This window comes from Larus michahellis, chromosome 7 (genome assembly GCF_964199755.1).
Source record: "Larus michahellis chromosome 7, bLarMic1.1, whole genome shotgun sequence".
Taxonomy (NCBI): Eukaryota; Metazoa; Chordata; class Aves; order Charadriiformes; family Laridae; genus Larus; species Larus michahellis.
The window spans coordinates 4,792,754-4,817,473 of NC_133902.1; the positions used below are offsets into that span (position 1 = coordinate 4,792,754).

At 47.5% G+C, this 24,720-nt stretch overlaps 1 protein-coding gene across 1 annotated transcript in view; it reads right to left on the reverse strand.

Moving 5' to 3' along the window:
• Positions 1-24,720, reverse strand: part of SSH2 (slingshot protein phosphatase 2) — a 103,625-nt gene that overhangs the window by 21,708 nt on the left and 57,197 nt on the right. Inside the window, 6 exon segments of the mRNA XM_074593790.1 lie at positions 312-506; positions 1,671-1,736; positions 2,522-2,590; positions 5,022-5,143; positions 9,875-9,939; positions 14,756-14,859. Coding sequence (XP_074449891.1) covers positions 312-506; positions 1,671-1,736; positions 2,522-2,590; positions 5,022-5,143; positions 9,875-9,939; positions 14,756-14,859 — 621 coding nt within the window.

A 24,720-nucleotide genomic window follows, 5' to 3' on the forward strand; every position in this document is an offset into this window, starting at 1 on the left:
CAAAGAGGAAGGCCTAGGTCCTACAATACACCACATCTCTTTCTCATTAGTAACATGGGACTTACCTTGCAGAAGCAAAGATCTGCGAGCCTAAAGCCCACGATAAGAAACTAGACTGAAAACAGAGGCTGAAGGAGACGCAAGGGAGCCACAGGGGGCTTCCAGTGCTGACGTTTATCTAACCAGGGGTCCACTTATTACTTGGAACAGGAAACCCTTCCTCATTAATACCTAATTAAGAGTAAACTCTTGTGGAAACTGTAATGCTTGACAGTCAAACACCTTGGCTCAGCAGAGCCAGACCAACTTACACATCTGTGAAGAGGGCGGGCGAGTCGGGCCGGTGGGACTGGACATCTTGCATGGCATTCCACTCATTGACTGACGACTGGTCGGAGTTGATATGGCTCTCATAGTAACTGACCCACGTGAGGAAGAGGCTCCCTGGGTAGTAATTGTTGCTCCGTGCCACCTCACAAGCCTTATGTAAACTCTGTAAAGCAGACCTAGAAAGGGAAAAATACTTGCCAGATTATAATTTCTTCCACGGGCTGGTACCGAGCACAAAGCAGCAGCCAAATCCAGGATGCTGCTTATGTCCCATCAGTTGGTACAAACCCCAGTGCTATATGCATCAGCACCCAGCACCGAGCAGGAGGCTGTCCTGCAAGGATGAGGATAAGCATGTCTTCACTCAAGTATGCCAAGACAAGGCTGGGTAGCAGTGAAGGTACCCATAAATCAGAGGCACCCGTGTCTCTGGCTCCAAAAACTGCTCCAACAAACTATGGCTCCGACCTAAGCCATAAATAAGACGCACAGAGTTTGTGTCCAAGACAGGGGGCTCTGACAGCTCCTACTGCACCATCAGCTCCCTTGTGTGCAGGGCAGGGACACCCAGGAATGAGACATGGAGAGCTGTACAACCAAGGGCTTAGGACTTGACTTTACGGAGGTGTTTAGGTGTCTGGCCTCTCTCACTGCACGAGGGATGTCAGAAGTTTCTTCAGCTGCTGCTGGGAAACAAATCCCCCTCTCCTATTTTTAGCTTGTTTTAAATCTTTGCCTGGGATCAGAAGGATCCAGGTCAAAATCACTGGGGTGACACAGTAGCACGACACCCTGACAGGCAATGTATTTCTGCAATGCAAAGAAGCTTGCGCCAGAAATACTTTCATGGCCACTACATTCTTACATGAGCCACCCTAAAAGGAAAGAAAAATGCAGGCAGCTTCTCTTTCCTTCGCGCTATCACAATGAACATGTCTCACTGGAGACAGAGACTCCTAAAATATGCACAGCGCGTATTTCCTTATTTATGACAAATAAAAAAAATAAATTTATTTCACACATAGGCTCAAAGCCATTCTGCTTCGGAGAGATTCAAAGCAGCAGCCCTTTACAAGGAAAATTACCCTATTCCTTCCTGCCCCCCGCTGAGACGAAGGTGCGGCTGCAGCAGTATTATAAACTCACTGCTGTATACCAGCACTTGCATGTTTTTTTTCTTGGGTATCAAACTTCCTTCCCAGTCTCTGAAGGAGACTTCTGGCTGCTCAAGCAGGTCTCAAGATACCAATAATGCAAAGCAGCACCTGCTTTTTAAAAGCTCAAGCAGCCAAAACACCTTGGAAAAGGGATCACCGGGGCAGATTATGGTAAGTACTTACCACATCGCCTGTACGGACACTGGCTTGAATATATGAACCCTGTTATCTGTCGATACGCTGAACCCTCTGGAGAGAGGAAAAAAAAAGCCCAGTAAAAATGCGTCCCAAAAGCAACTTTTCAGTTAATAACTGATAGTTTGTAGCACGTTAGAACAGGGAAGGAGTAGCCCTATGCATACACTGCTGAGTTCAGCTAGCAAACAGATCAAAATAGCGCGCTAAAAGCTCTAAAGATAACTTTTTAAAGCAGCTGCTGTTTGGGAACGAAACTAAGACAGTGGGACAGTGCTGGGCTGTGCTGTTTACCTTGGCAACACAAATTCAGTGCCACAGCTGGGAGCAACAGAGTCCAGCTAAAGTGATCCTGGGGCAGCTACCAAGGAAAGAAAAGTCATTCCACGCACTGTACTGGAGAGCCTTTGTAACTGGCACAAACAGGAGTCTGCAAGTCAGGTGTCTATTTGGCAGAGAAACATCATTCTTATTCTATGTTCAGCCAAACGCTGCCTGCTGCGAGCGTGACGGAGGAACACATAATAGGATCCCTTTAAGGAGCTTTCACTACACACCCACTCACCAGTAAAAGCTCCTTTACTCCAGCTTAAACACACACATGAGCCACTGTCTCAGTGCGTGTTTATTCACAGATAAGTCAATTACTGGTGTTCCCTGACACAACCACTGTGATTTCGGACCTTTGAGTTGACTAACCCAATACAGGTGAACAGCAGGAGGTCTGCTGGACCCATTAGGGCTCTGCAGTCACTTGAATCCTTCTCCATACACCGTGCTGTAAACTAACACACGGAGACCCTCTGCTATTGACCTAGAACATACAAAAAACAACTCACCCGTCCCCGTCCAGGTGGATCAAGGTGTCACTCCACAGAGGCAGCACCAAGCCCATCGTACAAGTGCTACTGTAGTAAGAAAGAGAAGGTCAGCCCAGCTCCTACAGCACCACGCTATTATTTAGTTTCACAGCAATGGCTGCAGATGTTTGCACTCATTAGAAACAAAATGAAAAGATCCCACTGCTGCTTCAGGGACAATCAGAGCCAGTGTTGTTCTACAGGTGTCCGGCAAGGATCATTAACCACATAGAGGGTACTCTTTCAAGTAAGCTTAAAGGGCTAACGTACACCCAGGAGAAGAGCAAACAGGATTCAGAAGCAGCAAGCTTTTTGCGGAAGGTCAGAAGGGGCTCACAGTCATCAGGCAGCTCAAGGCTTTCTTTACAGATTAGTCCCTCTCAGGCTCAAGGGGTTTGGTTCTAGCTCTGATTTTGCAATCCACAGCTTTGTTTTCTTGTTTGTCCCTCAGCCACAACTGCTGGGAACTGGTAACAGACTAGTGTAATAGCAGGGTGACTGGCAGCACGGTAGGTTTGCAATCACAGGCTATCGCCCCTTTGTTGACTCCTGCCCCTTCTTCGCCCTCCCACACCTCGAGGATGAGCACGACAGCCAGCTGAGCCAGACACCTCTTGGCAAACCCACTCCTCTCTCAGCTGCTTTGACCTCTTTGCCCTCACAGTCACCTGCTTTCTGTAAGCCAAGCAAAAAGCCAAGTTAAAAGCAGAAGTCAAGCGATGGAATTAAAAGCACGGGGCGGGGGAACCCCAACACGACCTGCACCAGGTTGTCAAACAAAAAAGCTGAATCTCATAAAGCTGTAAAACTGGTCCATAATCAAAGCTGCACCTTGACGAATTGGATGCAATCGCCTCCTGCTTTATGCTTTGCACTAACTGCTCTCAAATTTCCACAAGCACTAACACCCCTGTCAGTCTCCGCAGCTCATGAAAAGTGGGGAAAGAGGGCAAGATTGAAGGCTTCAGAAGGTCAACAGACACGAAGCCCTGTAAATGCACATGCCTCGGAGCGACTGGTGCCCAGCACAAGGAGACACTGTGGCACGCAGCTATTTCTGTTGACAACATGAGATGAGCTCATGGAAAGATGTGTTTTTAAAAGGCTTCCCAAGGTGGCCGGGGTATTTTTAGTGACACTGTTCAGCAAGCGCTTATCAGAGACCATAGCAACAAGTCTACATTGAGTTATAAATACCAAGTGGGCTAGGGGAGGGTGTATCAGACTGACCATCCAGAACCTAAGTAACCCTAGCAGAAAGCTAAAATGACCCTGCTATGTTATTAGAGACTGAATACCAGCGAGCTCTCAGTTATCAAAGGTGGTTGTGCTGGTGTATCACAGCCAATAGCAAGCTCCGAGCTCACAGCAACCTGTGCAAGGACAAGTTATTCTTACCCTACTGCAAGAGCATCTTTGAGCTACAGCTGTGCACACACGCACAGGAAGGGAGACAGGAGCCAGTGGCAGCATCAAGCTGGTCTCCCTTTTTAGCAGGCATCACTTCAGCACCCAAATCAAGCCACTTGAAATTAAGCATGGTGGTCATCGTGATCAGCAGGCTGTTTGGAAGGCCATTTCTTAACCTAACAGTTCAAAAAGATTTTCTAGTGACCCCGGTAACTACCTGAAAGTAATTTCTACTGACTAGGGTCAGTAACAAGACTCATTCCCGTAGCAGTTGTGCTAGAACTAAGCATGTGCATGAAACCTTCCAAAATGGTTTGAATATCCAGGTTTTTCTTTCCCTGCAGAGGCCAAGACTTACTTACAACCCTTTAAAAGAGCCACATGCCTCCATGCCCTCTCCAAAGTTCCCAGTGTCCTTTTCTAAACTTGAAGCTTCTGCCCGTGAAGCTGCTGGGGCTGCTGCCTCCTGGCTTACAGTCACTGCAGCAGCAAAAGCTGCTTCCTAGCCACATTCTGCAGCCTTTTGGAGAGGCCAGCAGCAATTTAAATGAATGAAGCAAAAGCACTAAACCCTGATGACATGCTGATGTCTGAGGAGAGTACACGTTGTGTGAGATCTGCTATCAGCAACCCCGACATTCCCGTCAGGTCCTTTGTGCCATGACCTTGGCAAGGGGCTGCCTGACAGTCGCTTTCTTATTAGCTGCTCACCTGAACCCTGATGTCCAGCTTCTCTAATCGCAGTTTTTATTTTCATTGCGTGTCCCTGTCTCTGCTGTGCAGATGCAGGGCTTAGGGACCTCACCATTCAGAGACACTTAAGGGCACTTCACATCCTCACACAAGCCTGAGGCTCGGAGCTGTGCTGTTGCCTTCCATTTTTCATCTCCTTTCAAGAAATAAAAGGGGAATTCTGCGTCTCAAGAAAGGGGATGGGAAAGGAAAAGGAAAGATGGGAAATCTGAAGCCGTCTATCCCCATAAAGCATGAACACTAGAGAACAGTTTCTACACTTCACTCAACACATGGCTGAACACAAAGACTTTTCCCACCTGGACGCTGTGAGTACCTGTCATTGGAGGAGAAATCCATTCCTAGGACAATGCTCTCTTCGGTGTCTTGTCTGCCGTTGGTGGACACTACCACCATGTATCTAGTGCGGTTCTGGTAGGTACTTTCCAGTCTTACAGCCTAAGGGAAGGAAGAGGAGAGATCAGCAGTGCAGCCAGCAAAATACACACTATACCTTTACAAGACACCTTTTCATGCTGAGTGACAGGCGCAGAAGCAGTGATGCAGTTCGCAATAGTACGGATGGCCCGCACTTCTCAGCTGGGTAACCAGTAGAAGAGGGAGAAGCGACTTACTCTCACACAATGCTTTCCTCAGCAGGTGGGATGTTCCTGGTGCCTTTTGCACACCTTGCTGCAGGCCTGCTCTGTCCCACCAAGGCTGTGTTTAAGCAGCAGCCTACAAGGCTGGCAGCCATAGTCCTCTGACTGGTCCCAGCCTAGTGAGCTTCATGGAGCATTACGTGTTCAGCAAGACAGATGGGCATTGAACACGCTCTTCACCTCTCAAAGGGCTTTGTCCAAAAAGCTAGGGCTTTCCTTTAAACTACTGCGTGCTACAACAGCTCCAACAAGACTCTCCACCACCTTCCTAGGCAGCTGGACAGACAACTAGGATCTAATTCACACATGGTTTCCTGACGGTCCTTTGAATCCTTCTAGCAACTTGCCCAGTGGCGATGCAACCTTAATGCCTTACACCTGGCAGGAAAAATTTCCCTATAAGCAAGCTGTACTCATGGCTGGATTCAGATTGCCCAGAAAAGGTGAAAGTCACTGTGCCTCATTACTCCTACCATAACCACATGTATCCCAGTACCAAAAGAGAGATCTAGCAGGACTGCAGGATGCCTGAACTTCACGCCAAGCTCCCCCAAATCAGATACTACCGACAGCATCCAGAAAGCAACCGTGCAGCTAAGTTGTGAATGTCAGACCAACACTGAAGCTCCTGAAAGGCTACACTGGAGTGTAATGCTCCTCCAGAAGCCGTGAGGAAGCGAGAACTGAAGTGACTCCAGCAAATCACCCTACAGACAGGCTAGCGAGGAGCCCAGGGAAGGGAGTCCAGCATTTTAGGTTTTGCCTATGAACATCTGCAGTAGGCAGCCTTTACTTGCAACGCTTTCTGGACTCTGTTCCAAGCCATTAGTAGTTATTTTAGTCACAGGATCCCAACTAGAGAAACTAGGACATCCCTAGAAAGGAAGTGTCTTAATCTTAATTATGTATACTGAATCTAAACTTTGGACAGCCCAATCCAACCCCAAGATGCTGTCTGGCTTCAATGTTTACCTTATTGTTATACTTGAACTTTGAGCAGGGCCTACAGAGAGCAAACGTGGGCAAGAAGGAGCCATCACAGCCCAGCCTTGCCCTGTGCTGCGACAGGACCCAGTTGCAGAATTCCTTGTGACCCAGCAAGGCTCAAAGTGATGTTTGACATCCTTCAGAAGCTGAACCTGAACTCCTCAAACACCAGCAGCCTTCCGGAGCCACTGCTTGGTAGACACTTCTTGGTGGCCTCAGAGAGTCCGGTTTAAACAGTCATTTCATCCTTAAAAAAGCCTCACAAAATAACTATTGTGTGGGATCTCTCAGGAGTAGGCTGCTTTTCCCAATATGCTCCTTTAGTTCTTTCTAACTTGGTCTTGAGGCCAGAATGGCACCTCTTTGCTCAGAGGAAGCCCCCTCTGAACTCTTCACACCTCACTTGTCCACTAGCCAGTAAGTCTCGGCCACAAGATGTGGCAGAGTCTACAACAAAGGTTAAAACAGCGCACGGCAGCTAAAACACAGCTCACTATTTCACCGGAGTGCCCTATTGCAGGAAACTATGCTGAGAGCGGCAGGAAAAGCTTCCCAGTGGCGTTGCAGGAGCAGCAGCTCTAGTGATGGGGGCGGAATAGCAAGTGCAGGCAGGAGACGGTGTTGACTGCGTCTTCTAGACTTGTCCAATGGGACCGAAGACTAACAGAAACTACCCGAATGCTGATGCCAGCAGACAGACGTGCTCCATACAGCAAGAGACTGTGCCCCACCCCATCTCTTTAGGATAAGTCATGCTAAAACCAGCCTTATTTTCCTTCTTGCTCCTTGAGTCACTGGGATTCCTTTGGAAACACGGAGGATCAAAGTGGTCAGGCCTTCAAGGTGTGAATTCTGCCAAAGACGGCTGTTTCTACAACTAACCACTTGTAGCAGAACAGAAAGAGTGCTCTTCAACCTAGAAGAGCAAGCAATCACCAAGGTCTTGGTGGTTAAAGTCATTATCTACTTTAGGAACCAAACCTCAAACAGACACAAAGACTTGCCTAAAACAGGAGCAGGCGGACAACAGCTGCCCTGTGTCTGGGACATCCACACATGAGCTCTGTTCTGCTTCTCTTGAGGACAGTCCAGCAGCAAGAGGATTAAGATAATCTAACTTACTTTGCTAAACCAATTTGGTTAGCGGTAATGGAAAGCATGGTCTTAATGCAAGACCCTTTAGAACGTGGCTAGACAAACAGCGGGCAAAGGTCACCTAGCTTCAAGTCACCGGGGTGGGATTTCCAGAGGACCAATTAAGAGAAACAGGGCATGGGCTTACCGTGGCTCTCTAGATCCAACACTTAGACGCTTACCACAAAGAACCATGACTGGAGCAGATAATGTGTTTTGGTAAATTTACTAGAATAATAAAACATCAAATTTGACATTCTAAACCAGCCAGCCTCCAGAGTTACTACTAGTGCTCCAACATGCCCATCAAATCACAAATTGGGTCTCTAACGTTTTCATTAAGCTCTAGTTCATATGCTCACCCAACAGGAGAAGTGGTCTGATGCCTTTTAAATGAAGGTATTTGAAATCCCACCCAATTGAGGGAGGATGGCCTAGCTTCAGGGACTGTGATGAGAGGGAAGGTTCTTTTTCAACAGCTCATCTACATAGAGCTACCTTTCTCCTCAGTTTGTGGAGGTTATTTACAGTCTGTTCATGAACAAGAAGATCTCTGTAGTCCTTTCAGGACCAGCAACACTTTTCTTAGTTTTAGGCTCACCTAAACACAAGCCAACTTTATCTTCTGCTGCATTCCCGTTTCGTCAGAAGTGTGATGTGGTTATCTTACCAGCCCTTATGAACAGCACGTTCCAAGAGGTAAGTTCATGCTGACCTTTCATCTTTTTCATGCTACACGACAGCAGGTGTCTCATACAAGAACACATTTCTCATTGGGATATTTGATTTGAAGACAAAAAAAGCGCCCAACTTTCTGAAGTCTTTTCTATTGAACACATGTAAGTGAACAAGTCCTCGCTCTGTTAAGCTACAGGAATACGGTCAATCAGTTTGCACGCTTTTAACTCATTTTCCTCTCCTTCCTACTGATCTTACACTGGTACCATTGCTCTAATCCTGCTTTCATGGAAGGCTAAAAAACTCTGCCAATAGCTCCAACAGAAGCAAGAGTTTTTCCAAATTTCAAGTGTAGGTTTATAGAGGATTAGATTCCTCTGCTGCCCTCTGAGCTGTGAAGTCTGCCCTCCAAATGACAGCAGCCAACACAAGAAGAGAATGCATTTCACTCAGTACTGTTTATATTTCAAATCTCATTTGTATTTACTATTTTATGAGAGACTCTATTGCAGCTCTGCACACCCATCGTTCGTCAAGAATCAATTAAATTCAAGTAGACTATTGAACTTAACCTCATGCAAGATTTCAGCATTCCAAATGTAGCTCAGAACAAAAGGGTTTATGTCTCAGCCCACAAAGTCCTTATTCAGCTGTTAAGGCTAATTTGTCCCAAATCACACAATGTAGCCAGTGATATTGCTGAACAATGACTTGTTCAATAGCTTCCAATGTTCTAACCCTGGCTCAGATTCTGAAAAGCATTGAGAACCCCCATTCCCATCACTTTCACCGAAATTTCAGTGACAGCAAGGTGTGCCTGACAAAGATTAGGAGTAGGTCCTTCAGTTTGCACATGGCAAATTATTTTTGGTGGTCACTTTTAAAGTTAGAGCATTCCATAGTAATCTTGGCTGTTTCCTAGCTATACTCATAAGATCAGTCTGGCTCCAGCACAGCTCAGGAGGATTCAGCAAGCCAGAGGTGCCAGAATAACACTTCTGACGCTGGGCATACGTTGCTAAGAAGCACCAAGACAAAACAGGAAAGAAACTTCAGGCTACTGAGTGAAGAGAGATGCAGATATACTCAGTCATGCCTGACCTTGTAGAGCACTTCAATATGTCCTAGACAAATTCCTCACTGCTCTTCTTTGGCTTCTGGAGGTCTTTAGAACAGCATGTAAATGCTTTAAACAGCAATGCCTAACTTTCATCACATCACCATAGGAGGTAACAATCCAGAAGAGCAGAAGGACGAGGTTCAATATAGGCGCATATCTACATGGGGATCCTACATGCTCCTTCCTGATGAGCCATGGCCTTTTGGGATGCAACGAGTTAGGAGAGCAGAGTGAGAAACGCAAATGAACTAACATGGAAGGGCAGGTGCTCACGCTGGTCAGACTGTTGATTTAAACAGGACACAAAGCTAATTTACCCAGCCTCTCTGGCAACAGTTACAGTACTTTTTGAGAGCCTAAGTACTCAGTACTCGGTTCAAAGCAGTCTTCTAGCCATACAAGTTGTCTCACTGAACAACCAAATAAGCAGGCCTTTCATAATTAGCTGCTTTTCTATCTTTGTGGTTGCAAAGACGACTCCCCAAACCCGCTGACGAAACCACTCAAACATACACACACCACTGCTTTCATGAGTTACACAGGTGTATTTGTCAAGTGGAACTTAACCTTTATATTCGTTAACAGCAGATAAGCAAAAAGCCAGCCTACCAGTCTGATGTTGTCTTCTGGGCGGAGCAGTATGAACATGGCCTGCAGGTGCTGCTGGAGATCCCCTGTAGGCAAAAGGGAAAGGTGAATGCACAAAAATAGCTTTAAATCACATGCAAGTTCCAGGGTGACCAGCCAGAGCAAACGTCCACGGAGAAACCTGACACGTCACCGTGAGCATTGTCACTTCCGCCCACTCAGAGGTGACAAAACTCCATCCCTTTGGAGTCAGCTGCTCTTTGCTCCCTGTGCTCACCTCTTCCCACCTCACCATACTCTCTCTTGCTAAACCCTATTATCTTTTCAATAGGAATAAAAAGTATTTCAGTACTCTCTGTTCCTTTAAAAGACAAGGCAAACTAGGTAGAAATGGACCCCACCCCATGGTTCAACATCTCATTCTACCATGTGCTTCAAATCAGGAATCTGCCTTTTTTTTTTTTTTCACACCAACTTATTACTTAGTGCAGAACGACTACCTAGATAAAAGTATATCCCCTTTAAAGTGAGATTTAGTCTCGTGTTAGAGCAGCACATGCCTGTGTTCGCTGATGTACCAACCCCACCCAAAAGCAGCTAAGAATTGCCTCCTAAAAAAATCAAGCACCTACAATTTTTCCTAGAAAACGCTTGCTACGCTTTAACTGCGAGGCTGAGGAAAACGGAGAGGAAAAAAAAAAAATAAATGCACAGTCACGCAGTAACTTTAAAGTCTTCTTAAAAAGAACTGAGTGTTCCAGGTTCCTAAAGCATCAAGCATTTGAAAGACAAGTGAGATGCTGTCCTGCTGGTACTGCCACATTGACTTCTCAGCGCTACTCCCTGGCCCAGGGTGAGCCAAGAGCTCCTCTGCTAAGCAAGCACGTTACCTTCTGAGCGTCAGCAAGCACTAAACACCTCCAGCAACGGGCTGTTTTTTCAATCACTACCTGGAAAGTTAATCTGCATTGCCAGGAAGGAGAGAGCAAGGCTGCCAGGTGGGTGGCACAGAACGGGAAGAAGAAGAGCCTTTGCCTTCCACCCTCTCCCACTCCCCCACAGACGGGAAGCTCAGTTTAGGCAACACTGCAGGGAAGGGCACGAATGCCGGAGCAAGTATTCAGCACAAGCGGCTACGAGAGCATTTTCTAGGAAGGTGGACTAACCTTCCTGATCTCCCTTTCTAATTCATCGGAGGTGCTAGAATCCGTGCTATTTCATGGACTTTCAAAAATAAGGGAACCTTGGGCCTGGAGCAGCATGCAGAAGTACCACGTAAGGGAAGGCGAAGAAAGGAAACGCTGCCCAGCGAGAGCTTGGTACCCAGTTTCCAAATGATTTTTACAGCTGGTGAGGAGCAGGGCTGAAGGGCTGCCTGTCTCCTGGTGGGACAGAGGCAAGCTTGTGTGGAGCGGGCTGTGCAGGACACACTGCATTCCCTGCTCTCCTCTTTCTTCCTCCTCAAAACACATTTCAGCATATGGAGAGTGAGTCAATGCTCCGGGACTGCATTTTTAACTGGGGGTGGGAAAAATTGAGGCATTCTGCAGTGCGCTAGGGAAGTCACATACAAAGTACCAGCGGTGACAAGCACCTGAGGCTGCTTCCTGCCCAAGGACATTGTTCCCAGCGCTGGAGTGGCTGGCACGTGCCTCCCTACAGGGAGATAGGCAACACAGGAAAGGTCAGCTCATCCAACAGATGCTTGTCCTCCCAGGGGTGCTGTGGGAGACAGGATTTCCCCACGTCAACGCCAGTGCAAAATCCAGGCAATGCTGCTCAGTTCCAGCAAGTTTCAGCTGCTAGCGTGGTGGGAATCACCGAGAACTGGACTCAACAGGCAAAGGTCCCTCTGCCTCAGGTGGCAGCCTGGAAGAGCCCGGCAAGTATTTGACTCACGAGGCATTCATATGTCTTAGCTTGAAACGAAAGATGCTTCATCTCAGTTCTTCCCTCCCCAAAGAGCAACAGTTCCCATCTATTGATGCCAGTAATTCAACACGAGGAACCAGTTCAAGAGGTGCAGCTTCCAGAGTTTAAAAAAAAAAAAACCCACCACCAGGACTACTGGGTTATCTCAATACTTAAAAAAGGGAGGAAGTTTCTAAGACAACCCTTTCTGCAAGGCTCAGGCAAGGAGCTCCACTATCCCTCATCCTCAGAAAGTTTATTGCACTCCTCCCTGTTCCCCAGCCTGCCCTGCCAGCCTCGGGAGCTCCAGAACTGCAAAGTAAAGTATTGCTTCCTTGGCCAGCTTTAATTGACTTGCAGCATTTCCAGACCCAAACACACAAGACATTTTTGTAAGCTTCCTGGATTAAGAAAAAGCAAAGGAAAGGTTTTAGCATGCCAGAATCAGCACAAAGATATCACATCCTGTCCTATGTAGAGCTGTTGGCTTCGCTGGCATTCGTGGCACGACTGCTGCTTCCTATCACATTGTCCAGCAACCAGCAGATGCTTTTGTTTCCTTGGAGCTGGCAGGGGAGGTGCAAAGCATCAGCTAGGGCGGGATCTTAAAAGTGATTTACAGTATTCCAGAGATGGCAAAAGCCCCAGGAAAGCTGCATCCTTTTCTGGCCTCCAGCGTTGTTGGAGTGCAAAAGCAAGCCCACCAGCCCACGGAACAAAGCCCGTCTGCCAGGTGGCACAGGGTGCAGGACCGCCCAGCGAGAGAGAGAGCGTGGACAGCTGGTACCTTATCTAGTCGATCTGCCAGCTAGTTGATTTCCATTGCTGAAGATGATACGATTAAAGAAACGGGTGTGGGCATTAATTATTTCCTGTTACGCATTTACTCTTTATGCTGGATTCTAGCACTTCTGGTGAATTAGAAAGGCAGGTCAGAAAGGTTAGTCAATCTTCCTAGAAAATGCTCTCGTAGCCACTTGAAACACTATTGCATCCATAGGCAGCAACTTCATACTGGAAAGTTATGTCCGCTCTCCACCCCCCTTCTAATTTTGTGTGCCAGAGATAAGTCACGACACACACAGGGGAATGAAAGTTGAGCACGGATTATCACAGTCCAAGAAAGGAGACCGTTTTCTTTGCCACACGCTCTGCCAATGACCGGCTCACCCCTCAGAGCCACACTCTCTACATCACTGTTTTAATTTTGGTGGCACAGATGTTTTGCTCAGGAAGGTGACACATAGATCCCATGGTGTCCGGTGCACTGGTATATACTGTACTTTAGAAAAGTTCACAGAAAAGATGGTGCACACTCATACAAAGGTCTCTTTTCAGTGAAATCTCCAAGCACCATAAAAATATACTACGCCATTCACATCACTTGACAAGCAGGGAAACTGAGGAAAGGACAAGTCCTGATGCCCCATTAAATCTCACCCCATAAGCTGAAGAGACAGGAATAAAAAGCATCTTCTAAGGACAAAAATGCCATCCCTTAGGCACACCAGCCTGTTAAATACAAACATCTTTCTGTAAGCAATTACAACACACCAGATTTTCTTTCTTGGCAACCTGGCTTCTCAAAGCTCTGGGCTGATTAGACAAGCCACTGTTTTCCACCAAGGCCTCCAGAACTCATGGAAGTCAGCTGTGGGCAAGCAGATGAGGCAGCAAGAGAGACGCGGAGGTGTCTGCGCTGCCTTGCACGGGTTCACAAGGAAACCCCCATCCAGAGGGTCCCTCTGCAAGGCAAAGCCAAGACAGCAATTGACCTGGACTTCAGTCGTGCAGAGGACTTTGGAGAGGATAAAACCCAAGATCGGTCAAGATAAGATAAACTTTTCAAAGAGTGCAGACTCTACTTTCATGCTGAAGACCATTTCACTTCAGTCTCAACCAGAAAGGCCAGCTTTAAATTAACTTTCAGAACAATTTATTTTCTTTTGATAAGTGGTAATTAATGCATCTCATTCAAAGCAATTTGGGTACTGCTTGTAGCACGTCTGAGTGGAAGTATATAATTAACTGCCTTTTGACCTAAGCTCCTTCTATCAAGATGTTTGTAAACAGATTTTGAGGTGGACCAGTCATCAGGCAGGTAACTCTGACGGATGTAGAGCTGGATGACGGCCCGATGGTATCAAAGAACAAAGAAATCTACACCTGGAACCAAACCAAATCACCTTTCGGTGGGCACTTTTTGGCAAAGAAAGTTGCCTCCAGCCTCTATTCTGTCTCTGTCCCATACACGAAAGCCTGAAGGTCTCAATGTTGTTTTTTTCCTGCTGATTGTTTAATGGAAGGGAAAAACCCCACACTATCTGATCCCTGTAAAACACCACCAGTGAATAGCACCATATACACTGTGAAAAACAACCTACCCTGAAATGTTTGCGTTTCATTATTCAGACTGACTTTTCAAACAGAGTCAAAGCAAAAACACAAATCAAACTTTCAGCAGATAAAGGGGGTGGAATTATGACTGACTCATATTATTCACTCTGCTCACACGTCTCAAAAGTCACACTGCCTTTGCTCAGAGGTTTCTCCACCACCACGTAGAAGTAAGTCTCCTCCCTTTCTTCCATCATAACCGGTTGCTTTCAGATCAGGAAGTTCAATTACTCATCCCGTATCATAACCTCCAGTTTCCCGGTGCAATGCATGAAGGTTTTGATGGCAGTCCTCCAGCTTTTCTCTGATATAAAAATTACAGGATGATATTTTGGGGGACTGTTGTTCTCAATTCTTCCTGATGTCATGATTGCTGCCCTGATGTTACTCAATTGTTTGATTTTGCAGGTTAAACAAGAGAGTACTGAAACCTTTTTTTCTACCAGCATTAAATATGGCAGTCTTGAGACTGGCAGGTCTCGCTTTAATACACGCCTGGTGTAAACAGAAATGCCCGTCATCGGGTGAGACTGAACTCAAGAAAGGTGGACTGGGAAACAAGAGAAGCGCCAGTGGTTGGACGCAACACGTTACCTGCATGCTTGTTGCGCCTGTGACTGATCCTGGGAGTAGACGACCCATTTCCTCGCGGCAGGAAGAGAGCGGCACCTTTCACAGTGAGGAAGCTTTCGCTGATGCTGCAAGGGAAGAGACCAACAGCGCGTAAGGAAAACTCTGTATTGTCTTTAAAAGGAGAAGAGCAATGGAACAAAAGAGGTTCAAGGCATTGAATGCATGCTCTGTTCTTTTGCAAGGAAGCGATTTAGACTGAACTGTTTTGTTGGTAAACAATTTCCACCCCAGGTAAGTCCCGCAAACGTTCAAAGCTCAACTGAGAACACAAACAGAGAAACACTGAGAGTAGAATATGTGCCTGGTGCCATTCTGCCTGCAGAGGCAGGACCTGAGCAGGCAGAGGGGATTAACCTATGGCTATATTTTGGATGTGCAAGTCAAGATGAGAGATCCACATTTCTAAACGCCAATTAATACCGCAAGCCCACGCATCTCTATAATTACGGATTCTGTTAACCCTATGCTTTGTGGTTCATCACAGCTGATGCCCTGCAGAAACAAATGTCTCCCTTCAGCAGTTAGCCAAAAGAAAATTAGTGTACATAACAGATTAAGAAATCATGAAACTACTGCCTATGAGTCGTATGATAATTACCTCTCAAAGGCTTATAAATTAAAAGTTAAACTGTAATTCTGTGGAATTCCGACATCACTCACTGCCTTGATTTTGCCCTTTCTGAAGTCACATGAAGAGAGAGGTTTCTGGAAAGGGGCAATAAAGAGTTCTCAAGTTCTGTGGAACAGCTGGTATTTTAAGCACATCTTCCAGTAGTTTTCTTAGAGATATCATGGCTCACGGAAAAAGCAAGACTCACTACAGGATTTGCAATTAAGCCATCCTGTTCCATAGTTAAGGGTTCCTGCTTTTCTCAGAATTGATAAGATAGTCATACATGCTTTGAAGAATGCCAGAAACAATTCTACAGTCAACAGGATGGTTGATGAGTATGATAAGACAGGATGGGAGAGTCCCTGGCATCGTGCAACCCAGCAGCTCCATGCCTTGAAAAAGACATTGGCTTGTTCTCTTCAAACGAAGAAGAGACTAGGGACTTCTCAGTTCCTTTCTCTGCTTAAACAAATACCAAACCTAATTATTTACTCCCTTCCTTTAAGAGATGAGGAGCAGGAAATAACAAGAGAGTAAAAAACCCCGCCATATATTTGAAGAAATGCCATGTTACAAAATGCAGGTGAATGCTAGAACACCCCAAGTCACCCCCTTCAGGGCCACCTCTGCTCTGCAGAAGCGCAGCCTTCTGCTGCCCACCGCCCCGGCTCCAGGGACACGTTTCAGGGGCTACTCAAAGGCAGGCGCACACCTAAGCACGACTGAAGGCAACAGCACCACAGAGACGTCAAATGTGACCAAGAACTGCGCCACAGCATGGCATGAGCCTGTGATCTTCTAGTTTCATGATTTGAGGTTGACCGCTTTAACAACAGGCTTCACCGACTACGTTTTTTATAGCTGCAAGAATTACAAGAGCTTGTGTTAAAGCTGGATTTCCCCCTAACCTCAAGCACATTTTTGGGCACCTCTCCATTTTCCTGGTGGGGATATCAAAAAATCAAAGTTTCTGAGCTCCAGCAAAGCAAATGCACACACTCAGAAAGACTTTTTTTAAGCCTGTAGCACATCCCACTGTTATGCACTGTCTGTCATAACCTCGGCACTCCTCCTTGCCAACAAAGGCTCTCCCAGGACTATTTTCTAAAATTAAACCAGATGTCAAACCTGCACTGTATGTTTCAATAAAACCAGAATTTTAAAAAAGAAAAAAAAAAAAAATCACTTGTCCCAAATTAAAATGGATCAGAGATCTTTACCTATGCTAAAGTTTAAAACAAAACAAAAATTAAAATTCAATTCACTGGGCACACTGAGCACAGATGTTTCCTCAGACCCTTCTCATGTAAAAAAAATTGACTGAGCCTTTTTAGCTTTTGGTAACAAATAGATCCTCTGAAAGCCCTCAAGGCTACATGGTTTCTTAAAGCCTAAACTAGAGAAACACTGAGTTATCCTGAAGGTACTATCTTTTAAAAAATAGACAATAATTAAAAAAAAAAAAAGAATAACTCTTTCTCCGTCACTTAGCTCGAACATGGTTTGATTCAGCAGTGCCCCGATGTCCTGAAGAAGTAGACTTCTGCTTTCAGACTAGCATCCGCAATGGGAGCGGGACAAGAGAGCACGCCGTGCTTGGCTGAGCCTCTTCAGGAGGCGATGAGGAGCCAGAAGACATTCTCTTCTCCTCCTCCTCCTCCCTTTACAATCTCACCACAGAGGCAAATGAATTTCAAGCTGCACAGGAGGAGAAAGAATTCGGCAGTCACAGCCAGTTTTCACATAGTTAATTTTATCTGCAATGCCAACGACTAATATTAGCAATCCTTTAGCCTGTGCCTGAGGTTTCCCCAGAAGGTTGAATTAGCGACTATTTTTAGTGGATAAAGCAGCATGTAACTAGAGGGCTGGGAGGTTAAAAATCTTCTTACTTCCATCACTTTCCCTTATCACCAGCGCCCCGCTGTCAGCCACCTGCCTGGAAAGGAAACATGGGCACAACTAAAGAGATTCCCATCAGACGCATCCTTCCAGGAGGTCACCTTCTCTCCTAAAGCCACAGAGAGCCTTGTTTTGGGCCATTAACCACAAGCAGGTAAGGTTAAGGAAAGGGAACGTAATTTCCCATATGAAGGGTCGGAACAGCTGAAGAATGCGGCAAAGCAGATCATTCTTGTTGAGCGGGGAGGTCAGGCAGGCAGGGCAGGAGCATGCACAGGAGGTGGCCATCGGCACCCCTGGGAAAAGAGCAGCTCGTCCTTCTGCCAGTTACAGCTCTGGGGACATTCGCTGTGCAGACGAGGGCACGGCACGCTATTGGCACTCTTGGCACCTGCCACGAGTTCCTAGCAGCAGGCACACGACACAGCACCTTAGCAAGAAAACCCCTAATACACAAACACACAAACAAGCCCTTGCTCTGAAAACTCAAGCAGCGAAGAAAATCTTGGGAGTAAAGGCAAGAAGTTTACAGGAAAGTCCAAATAGCTGTAGTAATAACTACCAGGGAAGCTTAACACCGTCCTTTCTGGAGATGCTGATTTTGGTGCCTGTGATGCACTATAGTGACAAAATTAAGCAATCGCTGGCCTGACGTCCCCTCTACCACCCACAGCTGGCTGCTCCGTTTGGGTCCATCCTGCCTGGATAGCCCCAGCCATCATCCTTCCCAAAAGCATCACATTTCGGGGCAAGATCACCTTTGGATACTGCCCCAAAACGTAAGAAGGGGAGAGGATTCCTCCTGTAAGACGCTAACAGAAGGCTCCACTCTGAGATGCTTCAGAAACACCGAAGATAGAAAAGACATGTATGAAAAGAGCAATCAGAGGCTCAAAGCAACGGTGCTTACCGTAACAGCGGGGTCATGACACCATCTACTACTGCTTTTACCCTGCAAAGTGGCTCCCAAGCATAACCTGGGCTTTGAAATACTTCATAAAATCTGGTTTGCCAGAGCCTACTGGAGCTTCAATGCTCTTTGAAATGATCTCCTGGAAACAGACTGGGTATTAAAAGACACTAAATGTGGTTTGGGGAGAAGTTGAGCCCAGGAGAGCAGAAGACAAGGAGCCAACTTGGCAGAGGTAACAAAGCTGAGTTGTATTTTGCCCACACACCAGGCTCATCATCGGTCCCCTGTACTACAGAGTGGCTTTCTTCTGGAGAAGGCTTACTTGGGACTTAGCTGTGGAAGAGTTATTAAAGCTATGAGCAACCCCTCCGCACTACAGCTGTAGGGAAAGAAAGCTTCTGTTCCACATTTAGCCCCTTCGCCTCTGGAGTGAAGTGGCAACCTTGAGGCCACCAGTGATGTGCTATTTGTGATTCATTGCTCACTGGGAAGAGAACCAACATAAGCGGAAGACTTAAGCTACTCCTACAGAAACTACTGCTTGTACCGATTTTTCTCCCAGGCAGAAAAGACTTTGTAGAAATTGTACAAGGCTTCCCCTGCTCCCCGACTCGCTGCCCAGCGGCTCAGCTCCTCGCGGAAAACACTGCACGGTTCATACCAAACCCTCATTATGCTACAGAATTGGGGAACCACGTAAAACTTACAGACGGCAAACAAATAGTGAATGCCTTCCCAGCTGCTCCCCTGCACAGCTGTTTCTTAATTGCAAACGGAAACACCAAATAAACTATTTTGAAGATACAAAAGAGAAAACGTTACTGGTTTATGGACTATGCCAAAGCAATGTGATAACATGAATTGTCTGACACGTTGCCACGACCCCCCCGTACGATGCCCTCCACCTAAGGGGCTGTTCGGACGGGGAGCCGCACCACCAGCCAGGAGGCAGGTGAACCTGCGCCACCCACCAGTCTTCAATGAAAAATTCTCAGTCCTCAACGTAAAATACTCAGAGAGGAACCTTGTAGTTTTCCTTAGAATCTATTTCATAAACAAAGGAGAGAAAACCTGTTTAGAAGCACAGAAAGGAAAGCAAAGAGGCACCTGAACAGCTTCTGGCAATGTTTTATCCTAATAAATGCTTAATTAAGTTATTGCGAGCCTGAGGATGACTTTCCAGTCGGCTCTACTTACTCATCCAAGCAGCTCCTTCACAGCAGGCTCTGTCCTGTCCAGCCCAGCCCTGAACTGGGCGCTTGCCAAGTAGCACAGCCGACAGAGCTGGCACCATCCCCTGAAAGGTGCAGCAGGAGAAGTCCTCCCACCACGTCCCCCTGCACAGCGCAGAGGAACAGGGCAACGCGGCGAGGAGCGAACCTCCTCCTGCGGTCACTTCCTCGCGCTGTCACCTCCGCGCCAGCCATGCCCACGGCACCCACAGGCAGCAACTTAGGCACTGCAGGGAGGTCGCATCCTCCTGTCCCGTTCCCCCTTTGCCCTTAGAATAAAGGGATTAAAAAGCAACAGAATAGGGGAAATGAAGATTTCAAGATACTTGGCATTTGAATAAAAGTCCGCTACCTGTATTATTTACAGAAATACAAACATAATTTCTCTGACAGCCTCAGGTTTTAATTAACCAGAACCCTGCAGGAAAGCGCTCTGAAGCGGCATCCTAACGGCATTAGCGAGCTTCGGCTCAGCACCAGGAGGGCGCTGGGATTTCTAAGCCAAGCCTGGCTCCAGGTGTAGCTCCCCATGACAAGAGCATTGTGCAGCAACCAGGGAGGCTTCCAACTCCTGAGCAAAAGGAGGTCTTCCTAAAGGGCATCTCTTGGGACACAACCACCAGCCGGCAGAAGCTTTGGAAGCCGGGGGATACCACAGCAAGCTGCTTGGCAGGACCACGCTCCGCCAGGAAGGGCTTTGAGTTTCCAGCCCATCTGCAGGACGTACGCTTCTCCTCCTTAGAGCAAAGGCAAACAAAAGAGAAGCAGAAACACTGACTGGAAGCTGCAGGCAAGCCTGACAGTATGAATGACACGAGTTAACCCTGGTGTTGACTAACTGGAAGCGCTCGGCAGCCCAAGCCCTGAAAATGGGAAGTATCAGTGCAGACATCGGTAGCAAAGAGCTGGGGATTTCAGCTGGGAGCCAAACGCCGCTCATGTGTGCGGCGAAAGGCAGCCCCCATCTGAAGAGCCAGCAGCTAAACAGGTGTAGGATGGGGAACAGACCCCTTGCAGAAGGGTGTCCACTAGGAACTGAAAAAAAAAAAATCTCGCATGCACAGCTGTTTTTCCTTGTTTTTAAGCCAGTCTGTCCCCTCAAGAGCCCCCCAATACTTTGCTGTACCATGAGCAGCCGGAGCATGCTGGGGGGGGACTGCACATCTCTGCACTGCACATCTCATCTGCTGCCAGCTCAGCTCTACAGTCCTCCTTTAATCCATAGGTTGCAAAACAAAAAAACCAAGAAAGAGACCAAAATTCAGAGGCTGGCAGGAGCGGCGTAGCAGGCGTCAGTACTTAGCTCATTCCCGAGGCCGTGGAGCCAGGCATGGAGGGAGGGCAGCCGGGGACACAAGAGCAAGCTCTTGTAGCACGCCAGGACTCACCCTGCAAGAGCAGCAATTCCAATGGCAGTTTGCTGTGCCTGGTGTGGAAAAAATTACAGGAGGGCAGGCCCAGCAGCTTGCTGTTTTTCTCAGCACCTCAAGCCATTTCCCTCCTCCTTCCCGCTCCCCTTCCCAAACTGGCTGCTTCCCTTCCTCCAGGCAGGCCGGAGGCACAGCATCACTCCTGCTCCGGAACCAGCTCTCACCGCCAGCCTCCCACTCACTTCACCCGGCCACAAGAAAAGTCCTGGTTAATAAAGCATCGTTGCCCAGCCAAGGCTGCAAGGGTGGCTGGGCACGCAGCTGAAGTGTGTGCAGCCTGGCAGCCAAGGGCGTTTCTCCATCAAACCACTGGACGAGCGGATCACACACCTCCAGCATCCCTCCCCGGAGAAGCACCCAACTCTTTCACCTTCACTGCAGTTTGTTTTTCAATAAACAACATCCCTATTTCCCTTGCTTGCTTTTTAAAGCACCTGGTTTAATAACTGCCAACACTATTAATGAGTTATATAGAGGAGAGCAACGTTTGGCTTCCAGTTTAAACCTTTGCTCTTGGGCAAGTTGATGAAAGCACCCGTTTCTCTTCACACAGAGGCCAGATCTCAGGGCTGTGTAGAGCAAAGTAGTACCAGTCACTAATAAAAAAATCCCCAACCCCGGTAAACAAAAACCCACCACAACAGCAGGGCAATGGAAAAGGCAAGGATAACTCAGGGTTGCTCTGCACTGACCATCTGTATTAACGGGGTCAGCTGGCAGCACACACAGCCAAGTCCAGGCCCCTCTGATATTCGAAACAGGAACGAACCCAGTGCAGAGCAAAACACGGGCCGTGACTTACCGAAAAGGGCTCTGTGACACTGTCAACAGAGGTGACAACACTGAGGGCAGGGAGAGAAAGGGGAAGTGGTTCTCCGGCGAAGGCCGTCTCTTGCCACTCAGCACTTTTGCAACTTAAGAAACAGCAGAAGGAGAAAAACAAACAAAGCGTGGGAACCCACTCCATCTCAGCTGTTTGACGCAAACTGCATTTTTAGCAACATCTGCATTTGTGCCTTTTTTTTTTTTTAAAAGGAACTGTCTTACAGGCACTTCCTCTGCTCCAAGGTGGGGCTCCCTAGAGAGATAATTCAGCTGCAACGACACAGACAGACATAATCACAGAGATCTGCGGTGCCAACGGTAACTGATTCACACTAACTTATCTGCTGATCCCGTCTCACCACAGTCAAGTCATCTTGTCCCTTGCCTTTGGTCTCTGATATGGACATCTGCTGAAGCTGCGCTAAGACAACAAGAACAACTGACAGTTGGCTAGAAGATAACCAAAGGTGAGGATGATGGGTATGAATCTGAACTCTAAAGGCATTCCCTTTGTTTGCTCCAAGTGAGGAAAGTTTATGGTCAATACAGAGAGGGTACAACTTGCAAAACAGAGGGGCACTGATGAGCATGGTTGTGTCTGCAAATGAAGAGCAACCACTTCAGACGCATGGAACAATCCCACACAGACACAGTTTCAGAGGTGGGATCTAACCAGCCCCAGGTCATCCCACAAGGCTATAGGGAGCGTTGATGCCCACTCAATACCACACCGAGGTAATGATCCACAAGTCAAGCCCACTACTGGAAAAAGCCATCACACACACACGCCATCGGTGCTCCTTTGCCACCAGGATCGTTTGACTTGAGCTCCAGAAACTGTTTTGCAAACTTCAGAGTGAAAGCAGCTCGGGCAGCCTGGGTACGCTGGCGAGAGCGGTGGCATCCTTTGGGGACGGCACAGAGGACGACAGCTCTGCGCTGAGAAACTCATCCCTGCCAGAGCTGCCTCGCTGCCAGCAAGGGGAGCGATGAGAGCTGCTGTTTGCAGTCGAAGTTTTCAGCCCACGCAGCTGCAACAGGTCTGCGCTGTGCCGGAGACAAGCCACAACCTCCTGCAGCAATTCCTCTGCCTCCCGGTGCTCCGAGGCCCACTCCGCAGGGGCGAGCTGACCTTCGGACTCCTATCAAATGTATTCCCCCGTAGGCAGGGTGGGGATTTATTTGTTACAGGCGCAGCAAAGCAGACTGGGTTTTGTTTTACGCTGGACTCCAGAAGAAGATTTTATCATTTCTGATAGGAGTCAAAGTCCATGTGGTTTTCCTGTTCCCCTCACGTACCCCTGGCCTATGAACGAACCAGCTCAATGACACGCAAACCCCGAAATCAAAGGCAAAGCGGGCAGATCCCTCGCTCGGGCATCGCCCGCCTCCCCAGCATCCCGCCCGGCAGAGGGAACGCCGCGAGCTCAGCGCTGCATCCCCCCAAGCTGCACACCCAGTGTCTGCTGCCGGCAGCTCCGCAGTGCGCTTCATGGGGATGGTGCCGAACGCCTGCTCACACGGTTAAGGCGCACACAGCCCTCCCCGGGCCACCTCGCCGCTCACCCCCTCTTCTCAGCGCAGGGGCTGAGAACGCGAGCGAACGTCCTGGTACCGAGGGCGGGCAGCGTACGGGCGAGCGAGACGAGACACGCTGAATCACATCCCTGCTGTGGCCACCGAAACGCAGCATGGGCCGGGAAATCCCGCTGCAGCACACATCACCAGGTAATGATTTATTTCAAGGAATACGAACTTGGGCACAGACTGCGTGATTCACCACAGCAATGAAGAACAGAAACACGCGAGGATGGATTGCAAGCTATCACACACCGAAACGTACTCATTCCCACACAGCAACAAATAGCAGAAAACTTTACTGTCTACCTTGCTGCACAACACTAAGGGAATCCCAGCGAGCCCCATGCTGGGTGGCCCATAGCCAGCCTCCAACCCGGCTTCAGAGAATCCACCACTACAGAAAAACATTCCAAAAATCAGCAGCAAAACAAGTTGTACAAACAAAGCCCTGACGTCCTCTGGAATTTGGGACTGGAGAGGCACAAAATAATTTTTTCTAGAACCAAGATACAGTCCACGTACTAGAAAGGAGGCAGCTAACACAATTAGGATGCTTATTAAGAAATCTGGTCACTTGGTATTTACAGAAGAAATTTGATTCTATGCACTTTTTTAGGCAAGAGACCCAGACCGGAAACAAGACCATGAAAGGAATTTGTTTTACATGATAGTCCCCAAAGGCTTCCAGGTCTCCAAGTCAAGACATTCCCAGATTAAAGCCCTACACGACATTCTTCTTGTGCTATATACTGTTTAAACATCCATGGATTTTAATGCATACCATTGGGTTCATGGAGCAGGACAGTTACACCCAAGGGAACGCTCCGCAATGTTTTACCACCACGTGCCATGCTCCTACCAGCTCAGCCTGTCCAAAATGAGCCAGCTGCTGTGGTATGAACAAAATGCTGCCTGAAATATATTCTTAAAGACACTTTAAATCAACAGGAGAAAACTTCATATGAAGAATTTATCATATCAAGGATGAAAGAAAAAAAAAAAGAAGCTTTTTGATAAGCTATCTTCAGAAAGAGCACGCCTCTGATTGACACGTACTCACCTTCTTTTTCTCTCAGAATTAACACAGTCCAAGTTGATCATCTTTAAACCACACAATGATCGCCTCTGCCACCAGAGTTTGAAAGTGTTGCTTTCATTCACCCCAAGTTTCTTTTTAAACCTTGAACTGTAGCTGACACATCCTCAAGCAGTTGGTTAACAACTAGCAAGCCTGAAAGGCCTCTCCCTGCTACATTTATGTTTAAGACAGGATATTTTATGACTGATTTTCACTCCGATCTCCCTGCACGTGCAGGTGAATGATTCATCACTGTCACAGGCCTGACCATGTTTGGCCTGACTGCCGGCACCCCGCAAGAAGGACCCCTCTGCTTTAAATACGACTGTAACACAAGTCAAATGAGACATCC